At 30.2% G+C, this 27,185-nt stretch overlaps 1 protein-coding gene across 6 annotated transcripts in view; it reads left to right on the forward strand.

Moving 5' to 3' along the window:
• Positions 1 to 11,847, forward strand: part of LOC117920474 (mediator of RNA polymerase II transcription subunit 27) — a 29,014-nt gene extending 17,167 nt beyond the window's left edge. Inside the window, exons 4-9 of one of the 6 annotated variants that reach the window (XR_004652250.1) lie at positions 3,564 to 3,623; positions 3,736 to 3,804; positions 3,917 to 3,960; positions 4,040 to 4,241; positions 9,154 to 9,310; positions 10,998 to 11,847. Coding sequence is in view for 4 of the 6 variants with exons in the window: in XM_034838029.1 (XP_034693920.1) it covers positions 3,564 to 3,623; positions 3,736 to 3,804; positions 3,917 to 3,960; positions 4,040 to 4,223 (357 nt within the window). In the remaining 2 variants the exon portion in view is untranslated. Of the gene's footprint in view, positions 1 to 3,563; positions 3,624 to 3,735; positions 3,805 to 3,916; positions 3,961 to 4,039; positions 4,630 to 7,224; positions 7,603 to 9,153; positions 9,311 to 10,997 lie in introns of those variants that run through there. The other 5 variants (XR_004652249.1, XM_034838029.1, XM_034838031.1 and 2 more) reach the window with 5 other exon arrangements.
• Positions 11,848 to 27,185: the final 15,338 nt, after the last annotated feature.

Consider the following 27,185-nt stretch of genomic DNA (forward strand, 5'->3'; position numbering starts at 1 on the left):
TGAATCTTGATGATGTTGATTTCCTCCAATTTATTAAACTTATGCACAAGTCTAATAAAGAAGGCTGCATGTGAGGTAAGGTGTTAGGGCTTTAACCCAGATATCCTTGATATTCGTCATTATCCCATCACCTAAAAAAAAATTTATGGGTCAAATTGATAGTTTAACAATCTTAATCTTTATTACATATCCAAGGTTAGGAATCTTTTCATATCTTAAGTTTCATACAAGTCCAACCATTTTTTTTTCTAGACATGTCATATTGTGATAATTTATTAGATCAAGAAATTGAAGATTTGTCTTTGTAGGGTTTAGAGGTCAAAGAGGGTAGGTTGTGAGCTGCCTTCTGTATAGGCTCTACCTCAAATGGAATTGATTAAGTTAAACCTTTATGGATGAGCTCTATGTACCTTGGTTGGTTGGGAATTGGAGGTGTGATTAAGGATGATACAGTACAGTGTTGAGATCTTTCTCTAAACCAGTAGGATAGGGATTGAATATTGAGATAGATATTTTAGTTCTGTTTGATTACTTATTGCAGGCCAGTGCTTTATATCCTATCCAATTCATGGGTGGAAGAGGGTTTTGTTGTTATGCTTTTATGAGTATCTAAATTGGAGCTGTCTTTGGAAGTATGACATGCTACTTCATCTAATTTTAAATCTAAGTTGAAACCTAGGTTGTTCCTTTTCTTGGTCCTCACATTCAACTAATGATGCTGCAAATTGATTAGTAAAATATGGAGCCAAGCAAAACGTTTGCTTTGTAAGGAATTGTTTACCTGTTTGAGTTTCATTATTTCTATATTTTTGTGCATATTATTGTTTTATCCTTGGTTTGTATAGCTATCTTATTGCTACTGTTAGGCATTTTTCCTTCTTGTTTACTCATCATTTTCATTTTTGGAATCATTTCTCATCGTTGTACTTAAAAAGGTCATATCAATGAATTGTTTGTTTCTAATTAAAAAAAAAAGATTTGTCCTCAATATTGCTCACTTGTAGCTTTTTATCTTTTTACATTGTTCCTGAATAAGAAGGTTTTTAGTTAGAGTTCATTTTTTCCAATCAAAAAAAAAAAGTTAGAGTTCATTTAGGTCTACTCTCCCCTCAGTTTGTGTTTTTTGCTCTTTTGAAGGGTGATTCTCCTATCATCTCTCCACGATCTAATATATTGGACATATAATGTTCCTTCCGAATTTAAGCAGTTCCGGAATAGGACACCTTTCAAAATTGATAACTCTGTGCACTGTCTTCTATGCTTAGACAGTTCTGAGATGGTGGATCACTGCCTTTTCCATTGTTTCTTTACAATGCCTCGGAGCTGGGCAATTCAGTTTTTTTTTTCCAATGAAAATCGTTTGGAATTTGTGGGTATAGCTTAAAGTGAGCTTCTTTGCTTGAGAGGCAATGTGGGGAAAAACTTTAACCTTGGACCAAATTCAGAAAAGAGGGTGGTCCTTAGTGAATAGATGTTATCTTTGCCAAATGGATGAAGAATCCATAAATCACATCCTTCTCCACTGTGTAAAGACCAAGGGTTTTATGGGAGATGTTCTTTGCTTTTTTTGGGTTGTCTTGGGTACTTCCCCTTTGGTTAGAGGGACACTATTGGGTTAGCATGGTTTGTTTGTGGGCAAAAAGCGCAAGAAAGTTAGGAGAGCCAGCCACTTATGCATCTTTTTGGACGGTTTGGAAGGCAAGGAATATAATTGCCTTTGAAGATGACGTGCTTTCCATCCAAAAGCTAGAAGGCTCTTTTGTTTGCTTTCTTTGGTTGGCGACTAAGATTTTTGTAAATGATGGTCCTTCGGCCCTAGTTAGTTTCATTGATTGATTGAGCTCTTATTAAGGGTGGGGTTGTTGTAGCACCTCCTTTTTTGCAGCTTCTTTTTTGTTTGAGCTGTTTGAAGATGGGTGCATTTATCTTGTATGCTTTGGGTCGCTCTTTTGACACCTCATTTTAACATGTATTCTTCTTTATTTATCACAAAAAAAGAGGTTTTTAAAGGCTTTGGGAGGAGTTTAAAAGGTGAAGAAACTTTAGTTTGGATCCATGCTTGCTATTTAATGGGTGGTTTACTTAGAGAAGTGCTAAGAATTTTTTTTAGGGTCAATGAATGTCCCTTGATTCATTATGGGATGTTCTTTACTACCTTACTTTCTTTTCAGTTTCTATGAAGTTTGGTTGAGCGTGAATAGGGTTTTGCTAGTTGAGGATTCACAGATAAAGGAAGGGGTTTGTAATTTCTTACAAGCATTAGAAGCCAAACACTTTTGGGATAGAGAACAATGACATAAAATAGATGGGTAAGTTAGACAAAGTGCTTCAAATCAAAATAAGTCTCCCCCCTTTAGAAATATACTATCTTTTCCACATCAAGAGTCTTTTGCGAAACCACTCTTCCACACCCTCCCACACAGCCACTGTTTTAAAGGAAGCACCCAACGAAAGCCTCAAATAAGAAGTCAGAAGGCCATTAGGCCTAGGCACTTTATCACTCCGTAGCTTTAAAAAGTTAGCAAAACTCTCCTACTTGGAAAAAGGATCCTTGAAAACAAGAGTATCCACTTTTCCCAAGGATTTGACCACAACCTATCAATGCAATAGGATATCTTTGGGGATGTGTTATCTTATTGAAGTTTGGGGAAGAGTTAGGTGGCTGGTGCTCTAGAAGAGGGATAGAGGGTTTTGGGGTGGGCTTGTGGCAAGTGTTTAGCAAAGGGTGGGATGAGTTTGGGGTAAGAACTAACTTAGTTTTGGGCAATGGGAGGAGAATTAAGTTTTGGTATGATGTATGGTGTATCTTCATTGAGTGTCTCCTTTCCCTCCTTTTTCTCTATTAAAGCTTTGAAGGAAGCTTGAGTAGCTGATAGTTAGGATGATTCTAGTAGCAGGGTGGCCTTGTGAGTAAGACATGCTTTTTGAGACATTTTCACGATTGGGAGTTGGATTATATGAAGTTATACTTGTTTTAAGCCAACATCCTAGTCTTTTTGCAAGACTTGTTTGAGGCTAAGTCTATGGGGATTAGTAATATATTCGAGAGGAAAGGGATTCAACCATTGTATTTGAAGCTTCTTTCCTTGGACTCTTTATAGGGGTTCCCAGATGTTTAGGCTCACATTTTTTGGGTTGTGCTCTCCCTCTCTCTCTAACTTTTCCTTCAAGGATGACTCATCCTTTCTATACCTTTTATTTCTTTTCATAATTCAATAAACTGTTTATTTCTTCTAAAGAACTAATTTGTGGACTTCTTAAACAATGTCTCCAGTTGGGCTCACACTACCTTGTAATACTGATCTATGAGGCTTCACTTCAGACTATACTTGGCTTTTTGATAGTGTGACCATCTCTGAACTTCTGTTCTTCCTTGTCTTGTTGGATAGTGTTATCATCACAAAACTCCCAGTTTTCCCTGAATTTGATTTATGTAACGATATTAATCATGCATTTTTAATTTTTGTTTTGTTTTTTGTTCTTTTTAATTCATTTTAACATTTTGATGATGGTGACTTAGTCTAACCTGCTGCATTTACCTTTTTTTTGGCTTTGTCTAACAGGGAGGCAGTTATGTACATGCCAGAGGTTTTTCAGTTTATCACGTATTTAAACATGTCACGGTAACAGCATTTTTTGTTCAGATTATATGCCTTTAGCTTTGAATGGTGTATCCATTTAATCCTTAGTGGTGGGACCTTTTATGTTAAGACTTCTACTTTTTCCCTATTGCAGGAGCACGCTGCTATGGCCTTGCAACATTTTCTTGGAACCAACACTGAAACAGCATTGTATTCTCTTTTGGTAGTCCCTGACATACTTCTGAAGATCTTCTGACCTAATTAAGTTCTGTCTAGGAGTTACATGATGCCTCATTGTATATTCCAGTGTTAACATTCTGAATTTACTTGTGTAGCACTGGATCTTCAGCTATCAAACCCTATTTACAGAACCTTGCAGGTTAAATTTTCTCCTTTTTAACTTTATGTGTTTCTCTAGTTATTTTTAGGTTTTGAAGTTTAAGTTGGTGGTGGTGCAGTAAATGTAAACGGCTACTATCAATGGATAGACAATCAGATTTACTGTTACCTCCTGTTTACCATCCTTATCGAAGCTTCTGCGCTATTAAAAGTTCATCTCCCCAATCAATATCCTCAACAAAGAACCAGACTTTGGATGCTTCTCACGCTTATCATGTTGGTTGCTTTTCAGAGGAAGCATAGTCACATCCAATGTCGAAGGTATGCTGACAAGGCTTTATGGGTGGAGATATAGGAAGATGAAAAGTGAATTCTTTCCAAAAGGCCTCCTATTGAGACTTGAATTTTTCCATTGTAGGACAATGATTAAATGCCAATTACTCTAGGGATTATGAAAATATATCAGTTTTATTTTTCTTTTTCTCCAATTTTCTTTTCAGGGTTGGAGTGCGGACTATATTAATTTCCCTTTCCCCCTCTTAACTGCATTTCTCGCTGTGCATATTTATATTCATCAGTGTCCTGAATCCTAATTGTTATGACCTTAGCCATGGTGGAGCATTTTGTATAATGATAACGTAGGGTTTTCTTGTACTCTACTTTTAAGATATATCTTTTCAGGTTTGATTAAAATGATGTTGCTAGCCAAGAACAAGAGTTTGAGACAAAATACCTTGTTTGGGCTAAAAAAGAACCTTTTCTTTGATATTTGATGGTAAGTCCCCCCGAATACAGCGCATATCAGTCAATATGGAAGTTCCAAAGATTGATACTTATGTTAGTCTTTGCAGAACTTAGTCATATCAGTAGACTCGGCTGCATCTACCATATATTATGAAACATGAAAGCTTTTTTAGCATATTGATTTGAGGTGCTTAATAAGAAACTCCCTAAGCCCCTCATCCTTTTTGTCATTTCTTCCTTCTGAAGGCTTAGAGTACCTTTTGAGATTACCCTAGATGGTTTATTGATACTGTAATGTATGTGGTTACCTGATTTTATGAAATTTCCTTCTTTGTGTCTTAGGCAATTGACACTTATAGATTTAGAATGCGTTTGATAGTGTTTGTATTTGAAGTGCTTTTAGTGGAAGTGTTTTCTCTAGAAGTGTTTTAGGAGAATCACCTATCAAGTGCTTCTCTAGGAAGCGCTACATGTGATTTTTCAACTTTTTAAAAGTGCTTTCCAAATTTTGTCAAACACGATTTTTTTTTTTTTGGAAACACTTTTTATATGAGAAGTGCTTTCTTAAAGCACTTCCAAATGAACTCTTAGAGCCCGTTTGACAGTGATTCCAGAAAACGCTTTTAATATTTCTAATACTTTAAAATTTTTATCATTCAAGTATTAGAAATACTAGAAATGCTTTCTAAAATCACTCCCAAACGGGCTCTTAGAGATTTCTAGTACAACTTTTGTTCAATTCACCAGATGAATCTTTTTACCCCTCTTGGCGACCCCCCTTAGGAGATCTTTTTGAATTTTTGTTAGTTTGAATGACAAATATTAGTAGACTCAAGAGAATGCCTTCTTACACAAATAAACAAATAACAAATTTGTCCAATCTTTGGCCTGTTGGTAAGCATTGTGTATTCAAAGACATCAATCTCCTTTTAAAGTGCTTCTCCACTGAATCCCAAACTATGCCATACTTGAAAGGTGCTCCTTAGGGTAAGCTTAAATCAGTAGAAGGAAGGTGTGCAGCATTCCTCATCCAAAAGATGAAGCCAATCTATCCATCTCAATCACCTCTTCTATTGGAATTAATTTGCTCTTATATAAATTGATTTTTAAGTCTGATACTAGCTCCAAAACATATCACCACTTATCTTAAATATCTCAACTAATCCTTACTACAAAACAATAAAGTATATTGGAAACTTCCATGCCTTCCTCTCCCTTACACTAAACCTTGAACCCATTGAAAAACCTATATGTAATTGCCCTTGAAAAGGAGCAACTGGGAGCCTCCATAACCAATACAATGAGGTAAGGAGAGAGAGGATTCCCCTTGCCTTGGAAGACTGAAAATCTTGTAGTAGAAATCCAGAATTTTATCCATCATGCCCATTTTTGCCTTAATTCCAGTTTCTCTGTTACTGAAAAGATTCAATTTACAAGATCACAAACTTTATTGATGTACAATTTGTACACTAATCCCATTGAAGAGCCTTTAATAGAATGTCCCTCTACTGCCTCCTTATGAAGTTGTACATACACCAAATTTTTTTCTTTTCTTTTCACGGTAATTTTTGTTTTGAGCTTAGAGAGGCATGATAAGGTAATTGAGATGTGAATATAGGATTTAGTTATGTACTATGTTACCTATTTTTACCTTTTCCCTAAAAAATAACTTATTTAGGGTTTAATTGAGAATACAGATAATTTATTTAGGGTTTGATGAAAATATTACTGAGAATTGCTCAATTTAATGTTGAATAGTTGCTATTGAATATTGTGACATTACTTGGTATATTGGGCTTGAGTAACTTCTGTTAATTATTTGAAAGCTTGCTGAGCTCTCATGATAGAAAGGGAGCTTGTGAGTTGCCCCCCATTTTGTACAGTTGTTAAGGGATGATGGACTATCAACTATAGGATTAACATTTGGATCACTTTAATTGAAGACATTACAAGCATATTGATCATCTATTTTTTGTTATAATTATGACTTTTCTTTCTCAAATTGAAATTGTAATCTTTGAATGCTGCAAGAGAAGTTGAAACTTGGCATTAGTTTTAGCCCATAGCAATCTACTAACCAATGTATAATGCAACACAGTTATATGTTGTATATGGCTGGAATAGAATTCATTACAGGTCATTATTAACATTACAATCATGGATACTTGTAAATTTTACTGAGTTATTAGCCTGAAAGATATTTTCTGGGAGTATTGCCTGATTTGCAATCATAAGATTACCGATTGTACCATTATATATCAATTTTAGGGTTTTTTTTTTTGTTTGTACTGTTATTCAAAACTGTGATCATTTACCTTAATATAGAAATTGCAATATAAACAAGTTTGTCTACAATATTGAAGGGCATAAAGCCACCTTCAGAAGCATCATGTCATAAAGTAATTGTGTAGTATTAAAGTCCCTCCACATTATGAACTAGAGGAGTGATAATATGATAGCTTCACAGTTCTGGGTTTATTGGGCCTTGGGACTGATATTTTTGGTATGACTTATCAAATCGGATAAACTGTCATTACATATATAATGGCTGGCCTCCTAGAGAAAAATGCAGTGGGGAACCCAGGTGGATAGGCAGCTAATTGGCAGAGAGTGCATGGAGGTATGATGATGGCATGCTGAGGATGTCAGGTCTTACAGTACTGGGATGTTCTTCCTCCTGCAAGTCTAAATTGGCAAATCAGGAAGCTCATATGCTGACCAACAGATGAAGCATCTCTTTGATTAACTTTATTGGGGATTTTATGCCACCTTAAGTTTGGTGCTCCAACCTTGCATCTGTGCATTTGGATTGGGATGCTAGGGTGGATGTTTGTATTTTGTGTTCTTTCTTCTGTATCTTTCTTTTGTGAAGGATATCATCCTCTTGTAAATCTTTTGTTACTTAATACATTTACATGTACTGTTTCTTTCAGGAAAAGGGGAAGGCTTTTAATTATATTACAAGTATATTTTCTTGTGAAATAATACCTTTTGCCCTTGTTTGACATTTTAGTGAAGCTAAATCTAGAATGTTAATCAGGATCATAGTGAAACCTGACTGATGGAATGAGAGAAATGCTCCTAGGATTCAAGTTTTCTCACCTTTGTCTATTCCTTCCTGTTCCTTCCTGCATTTGCCCTTGTTTCCTTGCACTTCCTTTCATAAAAGAGTAGGTAATTAGCTCCTTTTCGTCCATGCCAAATGGCATATCCCCAGTAACTTCCTTGGACTTAAAGGATCAGGATGTACCGACATCACTGTTCTTGGACAACCAATGGTGTGATCTGTTCCTGAGATTCAAAAAGTGTTTGCAGTAGTCAATCTCCTTTTCCCCTATATGCACATGTATCCATGTCACCCTCCTCTTTATATTGGCACTTTATGATATCTAATTTTCTCATCCTATTCATGCATACCCTTTTTTTTTTCCCATGTGCAATCTTTCCTATGCAATCAAAATTCTCTTAATAATCATTTTTGTAAAAATTTCCTAACATATACACCTGCATTGACATTGTGGCTTCTTCAATCATATCTTCCATGGGCCAATTAAATGCTGCCAATTTCAGAATAATTGTAGCAGTTCTAAGAATAATTTTTATTAGCAAACAATTTCAGATAAATAGAGGGGAGAATATATAGTAGAAGAGGCTTTGGATAAACTATGTCAAGCTACCAATTACAGGTAAATTAACGAGAGAATTAACAGTAGGAGAGGCTCAAACTCGAGACCTTTAGTTGATCATAGCCCAAATACTATATTTAGCTATCATTTTTCCAAAAAGCTTAAGCTAATTGTAGGAGATGGATCCACAATGTGTATAAGACTAAAAAACTTGATGTTAACAAATATATGAAACACCCAAACAGGTAATAGTGATGGTAATCAATTCCAGATTGATAGGCTAAGAGTGGAAGTGGTTGTTTTGCACCTTTAAAATATTCAGTACAGAGTTGGGTGACTGTTATAATTGGGAAAGTAGTCTTTGAAGTCAAAATGCAATAGAGAGGATGGATATTGTGTCTCTTAAGCGGATTCCTTTTCGCTTTTTTCCTATCTTTCTTGTTCTTTGTTTTTTGTTTTTTCTCGTGTTTAGTCTTTTATGTGACCTCAGTAATGATCTATAGATGCATTATTTTTGTTTTGAGACTTAGGAGTCAATATTGACTGCTTGGTGAATTGTATGCATACCAAAAAACTGAACCCTCTGATTATGTTATAACTGCTCCTGAGAAAATTTTGAGTAATTGCATATAGAACTGTTCAACCAAGCTCCATTTGCAAGACATTCAGCATGTTGTTTTTGCTGTTTTATTCAAGATCCATTTCCTCTGTCACTAATTGACAAACACATTGGATGACATTGTGGCTTGTTATAATGACCATTGAAGAAAGGTATGGGAGAAGAGAGTTGGTTCAAAACATGCTTTATTCCAATTTAGAATTTAGGCAGGGTAGTTTTGAACGCATTTCTTTGTTGTTGTCAGGTTGGATCGTCTCCATTCCCTGATGATTGAAGTTGATGATCTGAGTACTGTGATACCAAAATAGACAAAAATCTGGTAAACTTTGATGACTTTCGGGCTCCAGATTGCCATGTTCATGAACAGAAGGAAAGTGATGGTCACTTTAGTGGTATTAAAGGTAGATGTAATCCCATTCTTTGCTCTTGTCTGCATGCAAATGAACTGTAGTTACTTTAGGTGATGGCCTGGTACTTGTTAAGGAGCTAAAGGATACTTAATAGGACAGTTTGTTTACCTTTGTCCAACGATGATTCTCATTAGCTTTTTGGGAATTATTACAAACTTAATTTCAATCCTAGTTTGATGTTCCAAATTGTCTAGTTGTTCCTTGCAGCTAGTACATGATTAGTCATATTACCCGTTTCAAATAGGAGATTTCAGGATTAATAATGGGGCTGTTGTCCTGAAGCCTGCAGCTGCGAAAGATCAGGAGTTCAAACTAGCTTAAGTGCTTCTGTAAAGACTTTAGTTTTGCTTCAATCTAATGCATCTTTTTGAGATTGGGATACCCTTTATCAGCTGAAGGCTACTGCTTTGTCATAGTCTATTGTTTAATGGTGGGTAGTTTTGTGAACAAGAGGTGGTAGGTGCATGTATTAAGAAGATATTTTCATTGTCTCACTGAAGAAACTTGTGGTACAAAATTCAAGGAAATTGGTGATGACATTGTGCTGGAAAGCATAAGAAATTCTCGCAGCTTTAGCATTCAATATTGGAGGGTTAATATTGGATTATACATGTGAGTAAAAGTTTGGAAAGTTACATCGGTTAACAAGTTTCAAAGGAAAGAAAGCTTGAAAGCTTGAATGGTAGACTGTTCCTTATAACTACATACTTGAAATTTTATGTAGGACTTAAATATATTGATTTGTTGTATATCTTCAAATTCATACCAAAAAGGTAGGAAGGTCATGAATGTCCATACTAGGGAGTCCTCTCCATAGTATTTTTTCAGGAGGAAATAGGCTAAATTCCTGTAACTGGTTTCTGTAAAATATTTGTAGGTTTGAAACAGATATTTTCCTAGTAGCTGAAACATGCTCTTCAGGATGAATTGGTGAGCTTAAAATGGGTTTGGGATTTTCTGGGCTAGTCTGATGGCCACACATAGGTTGCTGCTTTTGAAGGGTAGTAACAAGTTCTACATTTTACATAGTGCATTGATGGATTTTGGTTTTACTCTCCTCTCTCTCTCTGGACCACAGATCTCCTTCAGGTTCTTTCTGTGTTATTTATAGTTTTTTATTTTTTTTATTTTATAATCTCTGTGTTTAGTCTCTCTCTCTGGACCACAGATCTCCTTGAGGTTCTGTTATTTACAGTTTTCTTTTGATGATCTCTTCTGTCTCTCTGTTTCTCTCTATTTTATTCAATTGGTTTAAGGTTAATAATATTGATTATTAGTTCTAAGTCAAGGTAGGATCCTGTTCCTGTTGTATTCTATCTGCATATCCGAAAATTGATGAATAGCAGCTAGAGTGCAGTTAAGAGACTGGTCCTTGTAGTAGAAGAATTATCTTCAGTATTCTTCCTGGAGACTCCATACTGATTCACTGATTGCAGGGATAGTCAAATAAAGTAGTTCAATTGTGATTCTCCCTTTAATTTTCAACAAAGGCTGCGTCTCATGTTCCTTTCACAACAAAAGGGACAACCCCCAGCAAATCCTCTTTCTTTACTCATCCACTTCTAGAAGTACCGCTCCTGTGACACCCTCCAAATGGGGTTCACCGCCGCCCCATGCTTCTGGGCCTTGTATTACTTTGAATTGAGTTCGTTATTGACCCTGTTTCGTTTCTACACAGTGCTGGACCCCCTTGTCGCTGTTTTTGGTGGTGACGGTGGCAGCAGCATCAGCCGCATCATCAGCAACATCAGCAGCAGCATGTCTGGTTCCGTGCTCATTCGGTCTGGACTGGTGAGTGGTTTGCAATTTTTGTTGTCTTTCCTGGATTTGATGACTGACGAGGTTACTCATATATGTGCTCCAAACACTTGGTTGGAGTCTTGGACCCAGCTCCTTGGCACCAAAGAACTGGACCAAGCTGCTCGGCCTGGCCTAGTCTGTGGTCAAATGGTTGTATTATAGTGTCTTACACATGGGGGGCTTCTTTTTTCTAAACCTGTGGATGCAAATAAAAGTCGGTGTAATGGCCATCTTTAAAAATTCCGTCTCATAGGGATGTGAAGTAACTAACATGACAGTGACTGCGGTTGTGCATCTTAGCTTTATATTAATGTCTCAAAGCGTATAAAGTATGATTTATGAACAGAATAATATGCCGACATTATTGAGATTTGAGGGATTAAAGTATAAGAAAACGTGTTGTTGGAGAAAGAGGACAAAAGGGGTATTAGTTTTGTTAATCCTAGAAGCCTGTATCTTAGAAGTATGCTTAGTTTAAGCTAATATCGGTATCTACGGTGGACCTCGTGCTAAGAGTCCTTTGTTTGGCTTCTGGGAAAATGTTCATGATCTTGGTTCCAACCTCAATTTGAATGTCTTGTAGCTGGTGATGTTGGTGCTAGTGCTGGTTTTTTTCGCTTGTTGAAGTCTTGGAAATGGATTAGGGATTTGAAGAACAAGAGCCGAGAAACCGACATTGTTGTTATTAACTTTATTAGCTTAATCACATACTAATATTTTTTTCTTAATTATTCTAAAGTTCGTGTTTTAAGAAGGGTCTTGAAATCCCAACTGTACTTGATTCTTTCTGTTTCTTGAAGGATGTCAAGTTGTTCTCTTGCATCGGAAAATGTAAGGTTTTTACCTCGGTCTTGGGTCGACTCTGACTCGGGAGCTAACTCAGTCTAACTCGGTCTAACTCGGTCTTGATTGATTAACTTGGAAAACTCCCGGTAGAGATTTCTCAAAATTTATGTGTTTAGAAGATCTAAATTTTCTTTTCTTTTCTTTCCTTTTTTATTTTTTTAACTTAAGGACATGTGAGGGAAAATTTTAGAAAATTATTTTAAAGGATGATTCTTAACTAGTTTTGGGAACAAAATTTTATTTGAAAATTTTAATATGAAAATAGTTCTCTCGTAGTTTTATTTATTTTTTAAATATTTTTCTCTAGTCATAATACTATCATGGAATCAAACATAAGATAAATAAATTTGAAAAGTCATGTAAAAAAAATTTATAAAGTTTAAACTTTTCAATATTGAGTCTTAGGGTTTGTTTGTTTGTTAACTGTTTTTGAAAATAATTATGAAAAATAAAGTTTGAGAATAGTTTTTAAAAACTATTTTATAATTTTTGTAAAATAAAAGTACGTTTGGATAGTTTTAATTTGCTTTTAATACTTTTAAAAATAATTTTTATATTTAATATTTTATTTTTAATTATTTTATATGTTTGTGTACTTATTTTTTAAAATAGCCATAAAAAAATAATTTAAAAATGTTTTATGAAAATATTTTATTTTTGATTATTAAGAATAAAAAAATAAAAAATAATTTTTAATTGTTAAACGTGGTTTTTTGTGAAATAATATGTACTTCAATTTGGATTTCAAAAGATAGAGAGAGTCAAGGAAGAAAAGTAGAAAAATAGTTAAATCAAACTTTTCAATGTTTTGTACAATTTTTTCAAACTTTCCAACATTTAGCCGTTTTAGAGCATGTTTGTCACTTTGTCTAGGATCTTAATAGCCTTATGATATTTCAATACATTTGAATTAATTTGTATTCTTTCGTGTAGATTTTTTCTTAAAATTTTCAATATTCTTACCCTTAAATACAATCATTTATGTCCTGTTGGGTAATTGCTTTTAAAAATAATTTTGAAAAAAAGTTTTTGAGAATAAAGCCTATCAAAAATATTTTTAATATTTTTAAATATGTTTTATAAATCATTTTTATATTTAGTGTTTTATTTTTAATAATTTTGCCTGTTTGTATCACTATTTTTAAAAATAATCATAAAAAATAAATGAAACTAAAAGATATTCCCCATAAACACTGTTATCTTTTTATTTTGCTCACGAAAATATTTGCCTGAAAAACATTCAGTTTTCTATTTTTAAGAATAAAAAATTATGATATATATATATATATATATATATCATAGTATCGAAAATTGTTCCTAAATAGAATTTTATTTTATTTTAATTAATTAATTTTATGAAATGAATGCAAAATACAATGTAGACTTCAAATTTTAAATAAAATAATTTTTTTTCTAATATTTACTTTTCCCTTCAAAAACAAAATTTTTGTGCATTGAGAGAGAGAGAGAGAGAGAGAGGGGGCGGATGGGAGGTGTTGGTGTGTCTCGTCAAAAAAGAGAAGTGGGTCAGATGGCCGTACTGGCATACCACCACCACCACCACCACAACCAACATAAATAAATAAATAAAAATAAAAATAAAAATAAAAATAGAATGATGCAGAACCTTGTGGCCACTGGTCTTGAAAAAGTGAAAGGATGCATGCAGCAACAAAATAGGAGTCAGCAATCAGCCGGACGCCTGGGAAAAAAGTTTGCTTTCAACGCCAAAAGAATATTGTGTGGGACCTCTCCCCCCCACCTTCACAATTATACCCTTTTTTTTTTTAAAATATTATATAGGTTTATAAAATTGGGTTTGACTGGGAAAAGCAAGGGAAATTTTAATCCCATAATTTAAACAATAATTGTAAATACGAAGAACATTTTATATGATGTATAAGTGCATATCATCACACCTTCACTAAAGATTTCTTATTCAAGTTATCAGATAGAATTTTATTTTTAAATATAAGTGACAACTATTTTTAACATTATTTTTTAATGCTATTTTTAAAAATTATTTTACAAAAAATTTCCAAACTAGTCCTTATCTTTGTATTATACAAACAACTATTTAATTCTAGTTTTTATTATAATAAATTTGATTATTACTTTATTTTATTTTTTTAATCATTTATTAATGTAATAATAAATATGGATGACAATGGTATGAGTTTGAGATAGATAGTCCCATTCCTATCCTATTTTGTTTATTTAAAATAATTCATATTTCCATTATAATAAAAAAAATTAAATAGGAGGCTCATCCCATCTGGTTTAACTTTTTTTTTTTTAAAAAAACAATATTTAATTTTTTTTAAATACATTAAAATAAATACATGTTATAAAAAATTATAATATTATAATTATTTATAACTTATTTTATTACAAAATATAATATTATTATACATATTAAAATAGAAAAATAAATATTAAATAAAATTAATTTCATATATAATCGAGGCGAGTTAGGGCAAGACAATATCCAAATTTGTCCCGAACCGGGGTTTAAAAAAATCCTAAATTGGCTCTAAATCCGTTTATTTAAATTCCAAATCCATCTTAAAGATGAGATGAGTACAATTAAAAAAACCGTCTCATTGTCATCCTATAATTTCTTTCACATAAAATTTTATTTTATTTAATTTTTTCTTTTATTTTCTTCACTTTTTTCATCATATTATTGATGTGTCACATGATCACATTTGACTGAAGAAAAATGTTTATATTTACTTTTTTTATAAATATATCTTATTTGATTGAATTATTGTTATCATATATATATATAAATAAAATAATCCTTGGATACTTCGGCAGTGATGTAAAGGGCTCACGTGGGATAGTTTTTTAACTTTTACTTTTACCAGGAGAAGTGATTGATTTTATATTTAAAAAATATATTTTAAAATTGCTTTTACAGTTTATAAATTTTCAAAACTTTATTCAAATAAAAATCTACTTTTGACTTTGGATTTAAGGAAAATAAGGATCTCTTTATTTTAAATGTTAAAAAGCCAACAAACATCCTCAAAATGTGGGTTTGAAAATGCATTTAACATTTCAAAAGTGCTTCCAAACAAATTTAGAAAAGCTTTTTGAACAATTTGGTGGGGAGTTGGAAAAATGTTTTGGAAAATATTGAATCACTCTTTTTTTTTTTTTTAAAAAAAACTTTGTGTCTATTGAAAAACTCTTCTATAAAAGAAATTACCTTTAAAGGGGATTTTTTGTACAATAATTTTTTTTTTAAAAAAATCATTCTATAAACAAATATAATTCTAAAATTATCATAATTTGTGTGAAATTAGATTCATTAAAGAAAAAAAAGAATAAAAAGTAAATTTATCTCTCAATTAATTGATTAAATGGGATAAAAAATCCTATATTTATAAATCTAACTCACTTTATTTTTTTTTCTTTCTTGAAAAGTAACCTATTTTAACATAAATACATTTCAACTTATTGATTATTTACATGTGCATTCTAAAAGAAAAAGTTATTTTTGATAAAAAAAAAAAGCAATGGTATTTTTATCTAAAATAAATATTTTTATGAGTCGAACAAAGTTGAAAGTTAGATTTACAAAATATGATTTATTTTATCATTTTTAATCAAATAACCTTTCATCTTTTGAATTGAATTGAATCAAACCACACCCAAAAATTAATGTTTTTTTTTCCTATAGTTATAATAATTTTTAAAATTATTGTATAAAAAATAATTCTAAAACCATTTTAATTTGTATTAAATTGGATTTCATTACTTATATTTTGAAAAAAATGAGTTGAGTATAAAAAATGAATTCATTAAAAAAAAAAAATACAAATTTAATGTAAAAGGTTAAATCGTTTTTTTTTATAAATAAATTTATTTTTTCAAAAATGAGTTTAGTGTAAAAACAAAACTAGTGGGAGAGAGTAATATCTAACATAAACAAAAGCACCATATTTTTCCATTGTTTTCAAAACAACTCTTTTTTAAATAATATTTTTAAAAATAATGTATATATATATATATATATATATATATATATAAACCCCACATGCAAAAAGTTAGAAACCCTAGGATGCATGTAACTAAGAATATATATATAAACACGTGTTGTATAGACTATAGCAACATATATAGTAGTAGACTAGTAGTAGTACGTAGCCCTTGATGTTTGTAGAAAATTGAGGGAGAATTTTCTAATTTTTAAGAAGAGCATGTGATGTGAGTAGTTGATTGGGGAGTTGTTGGTAAAAAAAGATGGTGGGCATTCATGGAACATTCACTTTGTGGGAGGACTGAGGAGGCAGGCAAAGGCCTACTTGATGCTTATGATAGTGATGTTAGTGTGTGTTGTTTTTAGGGAAATATTCCTCTTAAAAAAGGGTGGTATGAGTCAAATAAAGTTATGTTTGGTGATACCCTAATTGCCTCTCTTTTTCAACAAAGGCTGCCTTTTGTGTCTTTTTGCTTCCAAAAAAGATATAGACCTAACTAATCCTCACCATCTCATCTCATCCTTGCCCAATTTTGTTTTCTTATCACTTATCATTCATTGGAAAATGATGTTTCTTTCTTTGTTTGCAATACAAAAATAGGAACGAGAACAAATAAAATCTTAATAAAACGGTTTTTTTTTTAGTAATTTTTATTTTTATTTTTATAAAATTAAAAGTATTTATGTATTATATACTTATATAAAATAATTTGTAAAAATTCTTTGAAAATTTAGAGCATATTTGGATTGACTTTCGGAGGACAAGGAGAATGATTGATGGCTTTGTTTACTTTGTAATCAAATCAAGACTATTTATATGTTACTAAATTTTATTTAGTTCCTTGATAATTTGGAGTCTATTTGATTTAACTTTTTAAAATAAAAAAATGTGAGAAATTATTTTATGTTCAATGTAATTTTTAAAATATTCTTTTACGATAATATTATTATATAATATTTAATTATTACACAAAATATTAAATACTTATTTTGTTAGGATGATTAATAATAATAAAAAAATTAATTAGATGCTAATATGTACCACCCAATATTTGTTTTGAGGGTAGGTTTGGAATTCTACAAATTGTTCAAGGGCATCTTGGGTAATTAATATTACTAAAGTAAAAATATTCAAAAAAGTATTTTAAAAGTTATTGTGATGATTAAATTGAGTGGCTACCAAATGATTGGTCATAAAAAGAATTATTGAAAAAATTAGTTTTGAAGGGTCTAAAAATCAACTTCGGTCATTAGACTAATAAATATTTCTTAAAGACAATGACATTATTTATTTATTTATTTTCATTCTTAGACTAATAAATATTTTTTAAGGGTAGTGCCATTTTTATTTATTTATTTATTAATATTATAATATTTCTAAATTTCTTTTTGGAGATTTTATTTGAATTACCTTTCCTATTTATTAGCCAATTAGAGTTCTTTCCTTTACACTACTATAAGTTATCATCCTTTCAAGTTACTTAGGTCTTATTTGGTAATTATTTTCGAAAATGGTTTTGTAAAATAGTTATTGAGAATAGTTTTTGAAAATTGTTTTATGATATTTTGTAAAATAAAAGTCTATTTGGGAACTTGAAATATTTTTAACTATTTCGTAACTTTTAACTTTTTAAATAACAATTTTATTTTAAATATAATTAGTTATGCTAATTAAAGTTATTATCACATACAACGTTAGATCTAACTTTAATTAAAAAATTTATTATACCACCAAATTGAGGAAGAAATAACAAAGGAAAAAAAAAAAAGTTAACAAATACATATAGGATCAATTGAGCTTAGAAATTTTGAAATAATTTCATTTAAACCATTAAAGGCTTATTTATTCAATTGATAGCTTCATAAATCTTGTTGACTACAATGCAAACATTTCTTTCTTTCTTTTGTCTTCTTAACATTAGGAAGCTCAAATACAAGCTTTATGCCATTGAAACCTAGTTGTCCATTGATTCACTTATCCCTCTCCAATGTGTTATTTTTTGTGCTTGTTTAGTTATTTTGTTCACCATGTCAAATGCCCTGAAAGAGAAAGTTAATTTTGTAATTTTATTTGACATCCATCAGTCAATTAATTGTTCAAGCATGAAAGTTATTCCTACTTAGTAGAGATCCATGTATTGTGGGTTCAGTTTGATTGCTCATACCTTTTTGATCAGTAAACTAATTATGAGTTTGTCCTTGATTCGTAGTATATTGATCTTTATTTAGGAGTCTTGGAGATCCTAGTAGGGTCTTAACTAAGGAGGAAAATGTCGGGATATATTGGCGATATATCGTGTATCGGGAGACGTTGATACAATATTTTGTGGAGAAAAATCGCTGAAAATCGATAAAAAATCGACAAAAAATCGTCGATATATTGGCATCAGGCGATAAATCGCCGATTTAATGGAGAAAAACAACCTAAAAAGAAGAAAATCATTGATATTTTGGCGATTTTTCGGCCAGTCAACGCACTACAGTGCTCTCGCTACAGTAAGCTACAGTGCACTCTCAAAAATGCCTTTTTTTTGTGCCGCTAAGGGGATTCGATTATTTATTCAATTGATAGCTTCATAAATCTTGTTGATCACAATGCAAACATTTTTTTTCTTTCTTTTGTCTTCTTAACATTAGGAAGCTCAAATACAAGCTTTATGCCATTGAAACCTAGTTGTCCATTGATTCACTTATCCCCCTCCAATGTGTTATTTTTTGTGCTTGTTTGGTTATTTTGTTCACCATGTCAAATGCCCTGAAAGAGAAAGTTAATTTTGTAATTTTATTTGACATCCATCAGTCAATTAATTGTTCAAGCATGAAGTTTATTCCCACTTAGTAGAGATCCACGTATTATGGGTTCAGTTTGATTGCTCATACCTTTCCAGTGAGTAACCTAATTATGAGTTTGTCCTTGATTCGTAGTATATTGATCTTTATTTAGGAGTCTTGGAGATCCTAGTAGGGTTTTAACCAAGGAGGAAAATGTTGGGATATATCGTGTATCGAGAGACTTCGACACGATATTTTGTGGAGAAAAATCGGAGAGGAGAGAAATCGCTAAAAATCGATAAAAAATCACCGATTTAATGGAAAAAACGGCCTAAAAGGAAGAAAATCGCCGATTTTTTGGCCGGTCAATGCGCTATAGTGTTCCTACTACAATGCACTCTAAAAAATGCCTCTTTTTTGTGCCGCTAAGGGGATTTGAACCCCAAACAATTTGGGGTTCAACTCATCAGACCACCGGGGCAAGCTTGCCCTTTGTTAAATGTATTGCATTAAAAATGTATATTCAAAGTCATCATGTAAAGATTTTTTTTTTAAAAATTTTAGAGAGCAGATTAATTATAATTATTTTATAATTAAATACAAAAATTTCTTTTAATTGATTACCAAAAATATAAAAATTATCATAATAATTTTCTTCATAGTGTTTTTAATATCATTAATAAATTAATTAAATATTAAAAAATTGTACATATATCATAATTTATTTTATATCATTTAATACAATTGAATTAAATGGATCATAATTTTAATATTAATATATATTTTTAAGTTAGACATATTATAATCAAATATCATAATATTATTATGAAATAATATTTTATGTAATTTAATAATAAATGTACACTTATAAAATTCATATTTTTATCGATGCATACGATATTATTATCAAATATTATAAATCATATTATACATATATCAAATTCTTTAGTAAAATAACTTTAAAATATCTATTATACTTCTAATTACATTTTTATAAAGTTTTTCTTGTATTTTTATAAATTTTGATCAATTTTAGGCTTATCGATTTTTTTTCCCAAAATATCCGCCGATATATCCAATATATCTCCGATATATCCGATATATCTGTAAAATCAAAGTACTGATATATCAATGATTACCGATATTTTTATCCTTGATCTTAACTACCAAGGGTTTTAAGAAAAAATAAAATAAATAAAAACTAGTACCATTGTGTGGCAGGGCCACTCTTAAAAAATAAATCAAATTTCTAAATAAATTAATAAATATTTCAAACATGTTCAAGCTACATGAGATAACTACCAATAAATTCCATATATGATACTACCATCCATACCTATTTCATTAAGAAATGTGTTAGTTCTTCTTCGTAGGTTATGGGGAGTTTCTTATATTCATTATATTTGTCTTTCTTATTCAAATATTTACTTTCATAGGGTGCAAATTATTTTTTGTTAATTTTATTCTTATATATTTATTGAAGTTATCAACGATTTCATTTTTAAAATTTGATGTCTTTCTTGTTAAAATGTTCTCACCATGCTTTCTATTATTTAATTTTTTCCCTATTTATTTGAATTTTATCCATAACATTTGTGGCCATAAAAGTTTTATATGACATAAAATCCATAATTGTAAGTAAAAGCTCCTTAGCGGTGACATTTATTTTTAGTTAACACACTTTAAATAATGTTATATTATTGTGGCTAAATATTTTTTAGTGACAAGTATTTATCACCTGCATACTATTTCAATGGCTACAAATTATTGCCACCACATACTCACTTTTATTATCCATCATTAGCAAATATGATATTTTAAATTTTCAATAATAAATATTGTGGCTAAATTTTTATATAATAACAATTATAGTATACCGATTAAAAGTTTAGCTACTGAAAGTCGTGACTAAAATTGCAACATCATTATCAACAATGTTGTAGAAACCAAATATTACAATTAAAACTTTTAATGACAATCTTAGATATTTTAAAATTCAAATGTTTATATTGTTGGCATATTCTTATTGTTAACAATTTTGTGATGAAATTAAGGACTTGCATATAATGTGATTTATTAATATTTTTATGATTAATAAAAGAGTTTTGTAGTATTTCCTAGCATATTCTTGTTATTAACAATATTGTCAAGGTTGATTGTGGAATCAAGATCTTGCATATGATGTGATCTATTAACATTTCTATGATTAAAAAGAAAATAGTTTAGACACATAACAATAAGAGTTCACATATGTAGGATATGTTTGATTCTTAGAAAATGTTAGAAAAAGGAAAAAACTTGTTAAGAAAAATGATTTTCCTTAGTTTGGATGATATGGAAAAAAGGAGGGTGAAAAATGGAAAGGAAAATGTTAAATAAAATATTAAACATTTTTCATAGGCTTTTCCCTAAAAAATAGTGAGGAAAATAAGAAATAAAAGCAAAGGAAAAAGGTGAGGGAAATTTTGTTAGGTTCCACACCTCACACATTTTCTTCACTAAGATACTCCTCCATAGAAACTCATTTTCATTGATCTCTTCTTTCAACTATGGCTTCTCATCGTTGGCGACCCTTCAAGTAACCACCATCATCATTCTGACCATCTTCTAGTGCCTAGAAAACCTATCATCTTTGGGTACACAAGTTCCCATAGATGAAATGCTTTCTTCAAATCTTTTGAATGTGCTCAAATCTGTGTCTTCATATCAGGTATGTGTTTATTGTCATTGTGATGTACATCCCAACCCCTTTATCATTTCTTCATTATTTTGCATTTTTTTCTTCTAACTTATTGTTTTGCCCCTTGAAATATGGTTTGACTTTTTAGTTTAACATAATTTTTTTAATGATTAATTATTGTGAGATAAACTTAACATATGGTTTGATTTGGTTGTTAAGCATCAATATTATTTCTATTCTCTTGAGATAGGGTTTTCTTGTTGGACATGATTTTTGTTTTTAAATCATCTTTTATAAGGACTTGTTTCTTAAATCAAGATGGATTGTTCAAATACAAATTGAATGTGCTAGGTTTTTCTTCTTCTGCCTACTTGATATTAAATTGTATTTTATGATTGTACATAAATGCATGACAATTAAGCTAATTTCAATCATTACTTTGCTATGATATAAACTTATAATGAAGAGGGGAGAAGATTTAGAAGATGAGATACAACTTGTGTAGCTATGTATGCTACAAATGTGATAATTCTTGTTTTAGTATATCATTGTTTAAACTATTTGGAGAGGTCAATTTCTAATGAAGGAGATTATGAACGACATGCTTTATTGGAAAAACTTACAATAATGGACAAAGAGGATTGCTATAACCTACTACACATGGGAAATGACACATTTGCAAGATTAATAACTATACTACAAGGAATGAGCCATCTTAGAAATAGTGAACATAATAATGTAAAAAAACAAGTTGTTGAATTTCTTTATGTTATTAGTCATAGTTTAAAAAATATAACTATGAAATTTTATTTTAGGTGTTCTAGTGAAACTATTAATCGCCATTTTCATCAAGTTCTTAAAACTATAATATTTTTAGATAATGTCTTCTTAAAGTAACCTGATGGATTAGAGTGCCCTCAAGAAATCAATAATAATACCAAAATTTGGTTTTATTTTAAGTTAAACTTGCTTTATCGAAAATGTCATTAAAACTATACAATGTATATAGATATATACAAATAAACTAATAATTTTGTTTCTTTATAGGATTATATAAGTATGGTTGATGGGTCATGTTTTCGTGTAAAAGCGTTAAATAATTTTGTTCAGAAGTATCGAGAGCGAAAATACTATCCAACACAAAATGTTTTAGTAGTATATTCCTTTGACTTGAAGTTCACATATGTTTTGCCAAGTTGAAAAGAATCTATACCAAAATCAAGAATCTTAGATAAGGTATTAACAAGAGAATTAAACATATTGATTGTTCTACAAGGTGATTATTAGTGATTAGATAAGAACATAACTTTTTATTTTTGGTGACTATTATTAATAACAATGATCCTTTATCTATTGTTTTAATGTAAATATTATTTAACCGATGCAAGTTTTCAATTAAAGGTTGGATTTCTTACACCATTTAGAAGCACTCGTTATCATTTAAAAGAATATAGTGTTCATCAACAAAAAAATACTTTAGAGGTTTTTAGCCTTTGACACTCATTCTTGAAAAATGCAATTGAAAGAACATTTGGTATTTTGAAGAAATGATTTTCAATAATAGGTAGTGAGATGGAGCCACATTACCTTGTTGACTTATAAGCTGATATTATAATAGCATGTTGTATCCTCCACAATTATCTCATGGGTGTTGATTTAGAGAAAAGACTTATGGTGGAGGTTAATAGAAAGCTTCTGAGTAAAGAAATGGACTTTGATTCAATCATTTTAAGTTAGCTGAAAAATGCAAGGAAGAAGAAATCTTAAGGGAGAAAATAGTTATGGATATATGGAAAGATTATAATAAAAACCATTGATGGGTTCTTTTAGTATATGGTTTTTTTTTTTCTTATATAGCTTTCTATAGTTATCATTAAATGCGATGATTGTACTTAAAATTATGATACCTATGGTTAAAAGTATTGAAGAATAGGATAATTGGATTATTTTGCATTCACAAAATGCTGAAGTTGCAGTTTAACTGAGTTACAATTAAGTTATTATTGTTTCTCTTCTTGACATTGCACTTTAAACATATTTTGCTTTTTGTTTATTATTTCAGATGAAACACAATAAAAGCTTTTAATTACACAAAAGTGTAAATGAAAAAAAAAAAAAACTTGACTTAGATTAATGAAATGAACAACCTTTTGGTTGATCATTTATTGAAGCTAATGCATGAAGGGCAAAAGAAAAGAGAAGTTTTAATTAAAATAGATTATGCAATAATAGCTCAAAAGATTGGGGAAAAATTTGACTTGAATTGTAACTTTAAGCACATAAAAATAGAATACAAACTTTTTAAAAATACTTTTATGTTGCTCAAGAAGTTTTATAGAGTGGTAGTGAATTTGGTTTCAATGAATCAACTTAAATAATTGAAGCTATTATGAAGTATAGACTACGTACACTAACATGAGCAAATGCATTAAAGGTAAAAGACAGGAGGAGTTTTCACCAAAACAACTTATGCAATAGTGGCTCGGGAAATTGGAGAAAATTTTGACTTGAGTTGTAACTTTAAGCACATAAAAAATAGAATAAAAACTTTTAAAAAACCTTTATATTGCTAAAAAAGCTTTACTAAGTGGTAATGGATTTAGTTTAACTCAAATTATTGAAGCTATCACAGAAATATTGAGTACTTAGGTGAGTTAATAATTATTTATTTTTATTTTTGGTTATTAGAGATAAAAAAAATTTGTATATAATGTAGAGCTATAAATTTGCACTATATGCAATTAGTTTGAATATGACCAAAGTAAACAACTATAATAAACTTTTTAATAGATTTCAATCTCATGCAAATAGATTGGTCAATGACTCCAACTTCCTTAGGAAACAAATCTTGAATCCTAGTAAAGGTAAGTTCTACACTAATTTTAAGAATAGGAAAGATGATGTAGTTATGCTTTAGAGTAAAGGTTTGGTCAATTTAAATATCATTCCTTTAGATTTCCTAGGATTTTATATTTGGGAAAATCTTAAGGAGCTTTCATTTCTCAATAACACTTTTTGTTATCTAGCATAGAGTTTTGTCTTAATGTCTTATTATCTTTAGTATTATGTTGATGATAGTCCTTAGGGTTTTTCTATTTATATATGTTTCTTTTTAGGACTACATTGGGTATGGGTCATGGATTGGAGAGTGATTTGATCTCTAGGGTATTTTGATCCTTTAAGGTATTTTAATCCTTTAGATTCCCTTAGGTTTGATTCCTTAAAATATCTTTAACTATTTATTTGATTGATTAATGTCTTTTCATTGAACCTAGGGTCATTGATTTAGGAGGATTTATATAATTTAGGATTCTAGGGCCATCTTTCCATGTTTATCGCTTTATTTATGCTTGTTGAAAGCTTATTTTATTATTATCATCCATTTAAATGATTTCAATGATATTAAGACTTTCTTATTCATTGAAATATTTCTCCTATCATCCATCATCCTAAGAAGCATTTTGGTTTTATTTTATAATTTGATTATTAAGTAAATAGGGAATTTGATATGATTGGATGCATAAAATTAATTGTCAATAGTAATTCATAAGAAATCTTCTTAAATTTGATTTGTTTATGTGAAGTTTCAAGTTTAGGGATTTAGTGAACATCATGTTTGTTCTAACTTAATTGGTATTCTCATATCTAATATAGTTCATAAGTTATGACTCCCAAAGTAAAGAAGGCTACATTGATCAAATTTGCATTCCATATCTTTAAACTAAAGGTAGAAGTCATTTGCGAAATTGGGAAAACCCTATGTGAAAAAGACTATTTAGTGCATGAAAGGTAATATTTTGTTTTTAAGGATATTGCCTCCATGTTTAAAGTTGATTCTTGTTGAGATGATGGCCAATAGATTGACCATGTTTAAAATAGCTCAGGTTTGTGACCTTCTATTTACTATATGTAAACTAAAGTGAATTTGTTGTCAATAGGTTTAGTTTAGTACTGTTTATTAATATCAATATGTTAATTTTAGCTAGATAAAAAAATCCAAATATTTTGGCTTTTTCTATTTTGCCAAAAAACAAACACCAACATTGTCTTAGCCTAAAATTTGAGTTTTATGTTATAAATATAAATTTGGAAATTATGCTTTCTCTACTAATTTTCCTTCATTAAAGACAAATAATTTTCCATAAAAATTAATGTATGTATTAGCCAAAATTCCTTTCAATTTTTTTTTCAAACACTAATAGTATATTTTTATTTGTAAATGTTCCTTGAGTGATTCTTATTTATTTTGGGTTGCTCTTTAATCTACTATAAGTAGATGAGATATTTATTCATGTCATAATGTGTAATTTGTATGCATAAGAGAGAAAAATTTGTGAACTTCAAAGAAATATAAACTTAGATTGTATGTGGAGTCAATAGGCTATATTTGTGCAACATGGTTATAGTGAATTTGCTAGAGAATTAGTTATTGGATAATATTCTTGATTATGTCGTTTAACATATTTAATCATATTCTATATCTAGAGAATTTCTAGAGTCCATTAGCTAATTAATTGATTTAGAGTCCCTTAATTTGATTTTACTTAATTAGTTAGTGAATTATAAAAAGTACATAGCTTTTCATCGAGAATTCATATTTGGAGTTTCCATATAAAAACATTATGTTATCTCATGATTTCATTTTCCTTTGTACCAGTTTTATTGAATTATGTTAGAAATTTTTTACATGATTGTGGATTAATGTGTAAAAATAATTAATTAAAAATAAAAACTTTAATTTTAATAAAAACCTATTCAATTTAAGTCTATAAGTAATATAAATATTGTCGTTCCTACCATATCATGTCTAAAAATAACTTTTTAAAATAAGTGTCCTTGGGTCATTACATTAGAGAAACATGTCAATTCAATCGTGTCATTATGTAAAAAAATATATAAAAAATTAAAAAGTTGAAATTCTTGAAAAAGAGTTTTAAGATTCTTCTTATCCTTTTTTTTTTTTTGTTATTATGAGTCAATATTGAATAAATTTTAAAAGAAGATCTAGTAAAATGTGCACATGTTTTCTTATTATTAAGCGTCTCTTTAAACTTAATATATTTATTTCACTTAAAAGATCTAACTAGTTTGAATTTATTGAGAAAAAAAATGTACCAACACCCTTTTTGAAGTTTGACAAAATAATCCATAATAATTGTTATAACTAAAGATAATTGTTTTAATTTTTCTTATTCATTAATAAGAATTTATATTCTTAACAATTGTTGTGATAATAATAAGTCACTTTAACACTTTAATTTTATTGTACCCAACATAAACATAAGAATAGTACAATCCATTCCTATGCTAGGATATGCAATAATGACAGTAAGGTATACATTATCATTCTCTTGTTCCTACATTCCAAACATCTCCAAATATTTATAAAACAAGAAATTCAAAAGTTAGAAGTACAAAATAGAGTGGGATTTATTCAAATTCTTACAAATTCTATTATGGTTCCTTTTCACTTAGTATAATTATTAACATGGTTTCCTCTAAAGTAAGTCTTATGACTCATACATGTGGTTGGAGAGGATTGACTTGCACGTCTAACAGAATTATCTTTATGTGAAAAAGTGAAATGAAACGGTCTCTTTGAAAAAAGAAAACAAACAAAGAAACCATGCAAATGCAGCACAATTAGAAAAACGGAAATAAAAACAAAAAATTACAAAAAAAAGGTGAGAAAGTAACAACGAGATTAAGTAATGGTAGGTTTGGGGTCAGCTTTTGAAAAAGCTGAAAAGCAATACGTTACTGAACAAAAACAGAAACCG

This window comes from Vitis riparia, chromosome 8, assembly GCF_004353265.1.
Source record: "Vitis riparia cultivar Riparia Gloire de Montpellier isolate 1030 chromosome 8, EGFV_Vit.rip_1.0, whole genome shotgun sequence".
Classification (NCBI taxonomy): Eukaryota; Viridiplantae; Streptophyta; class Magnoliopsida; order Vitales; family Vitaceae; genus Vitis; species Vitis riparia.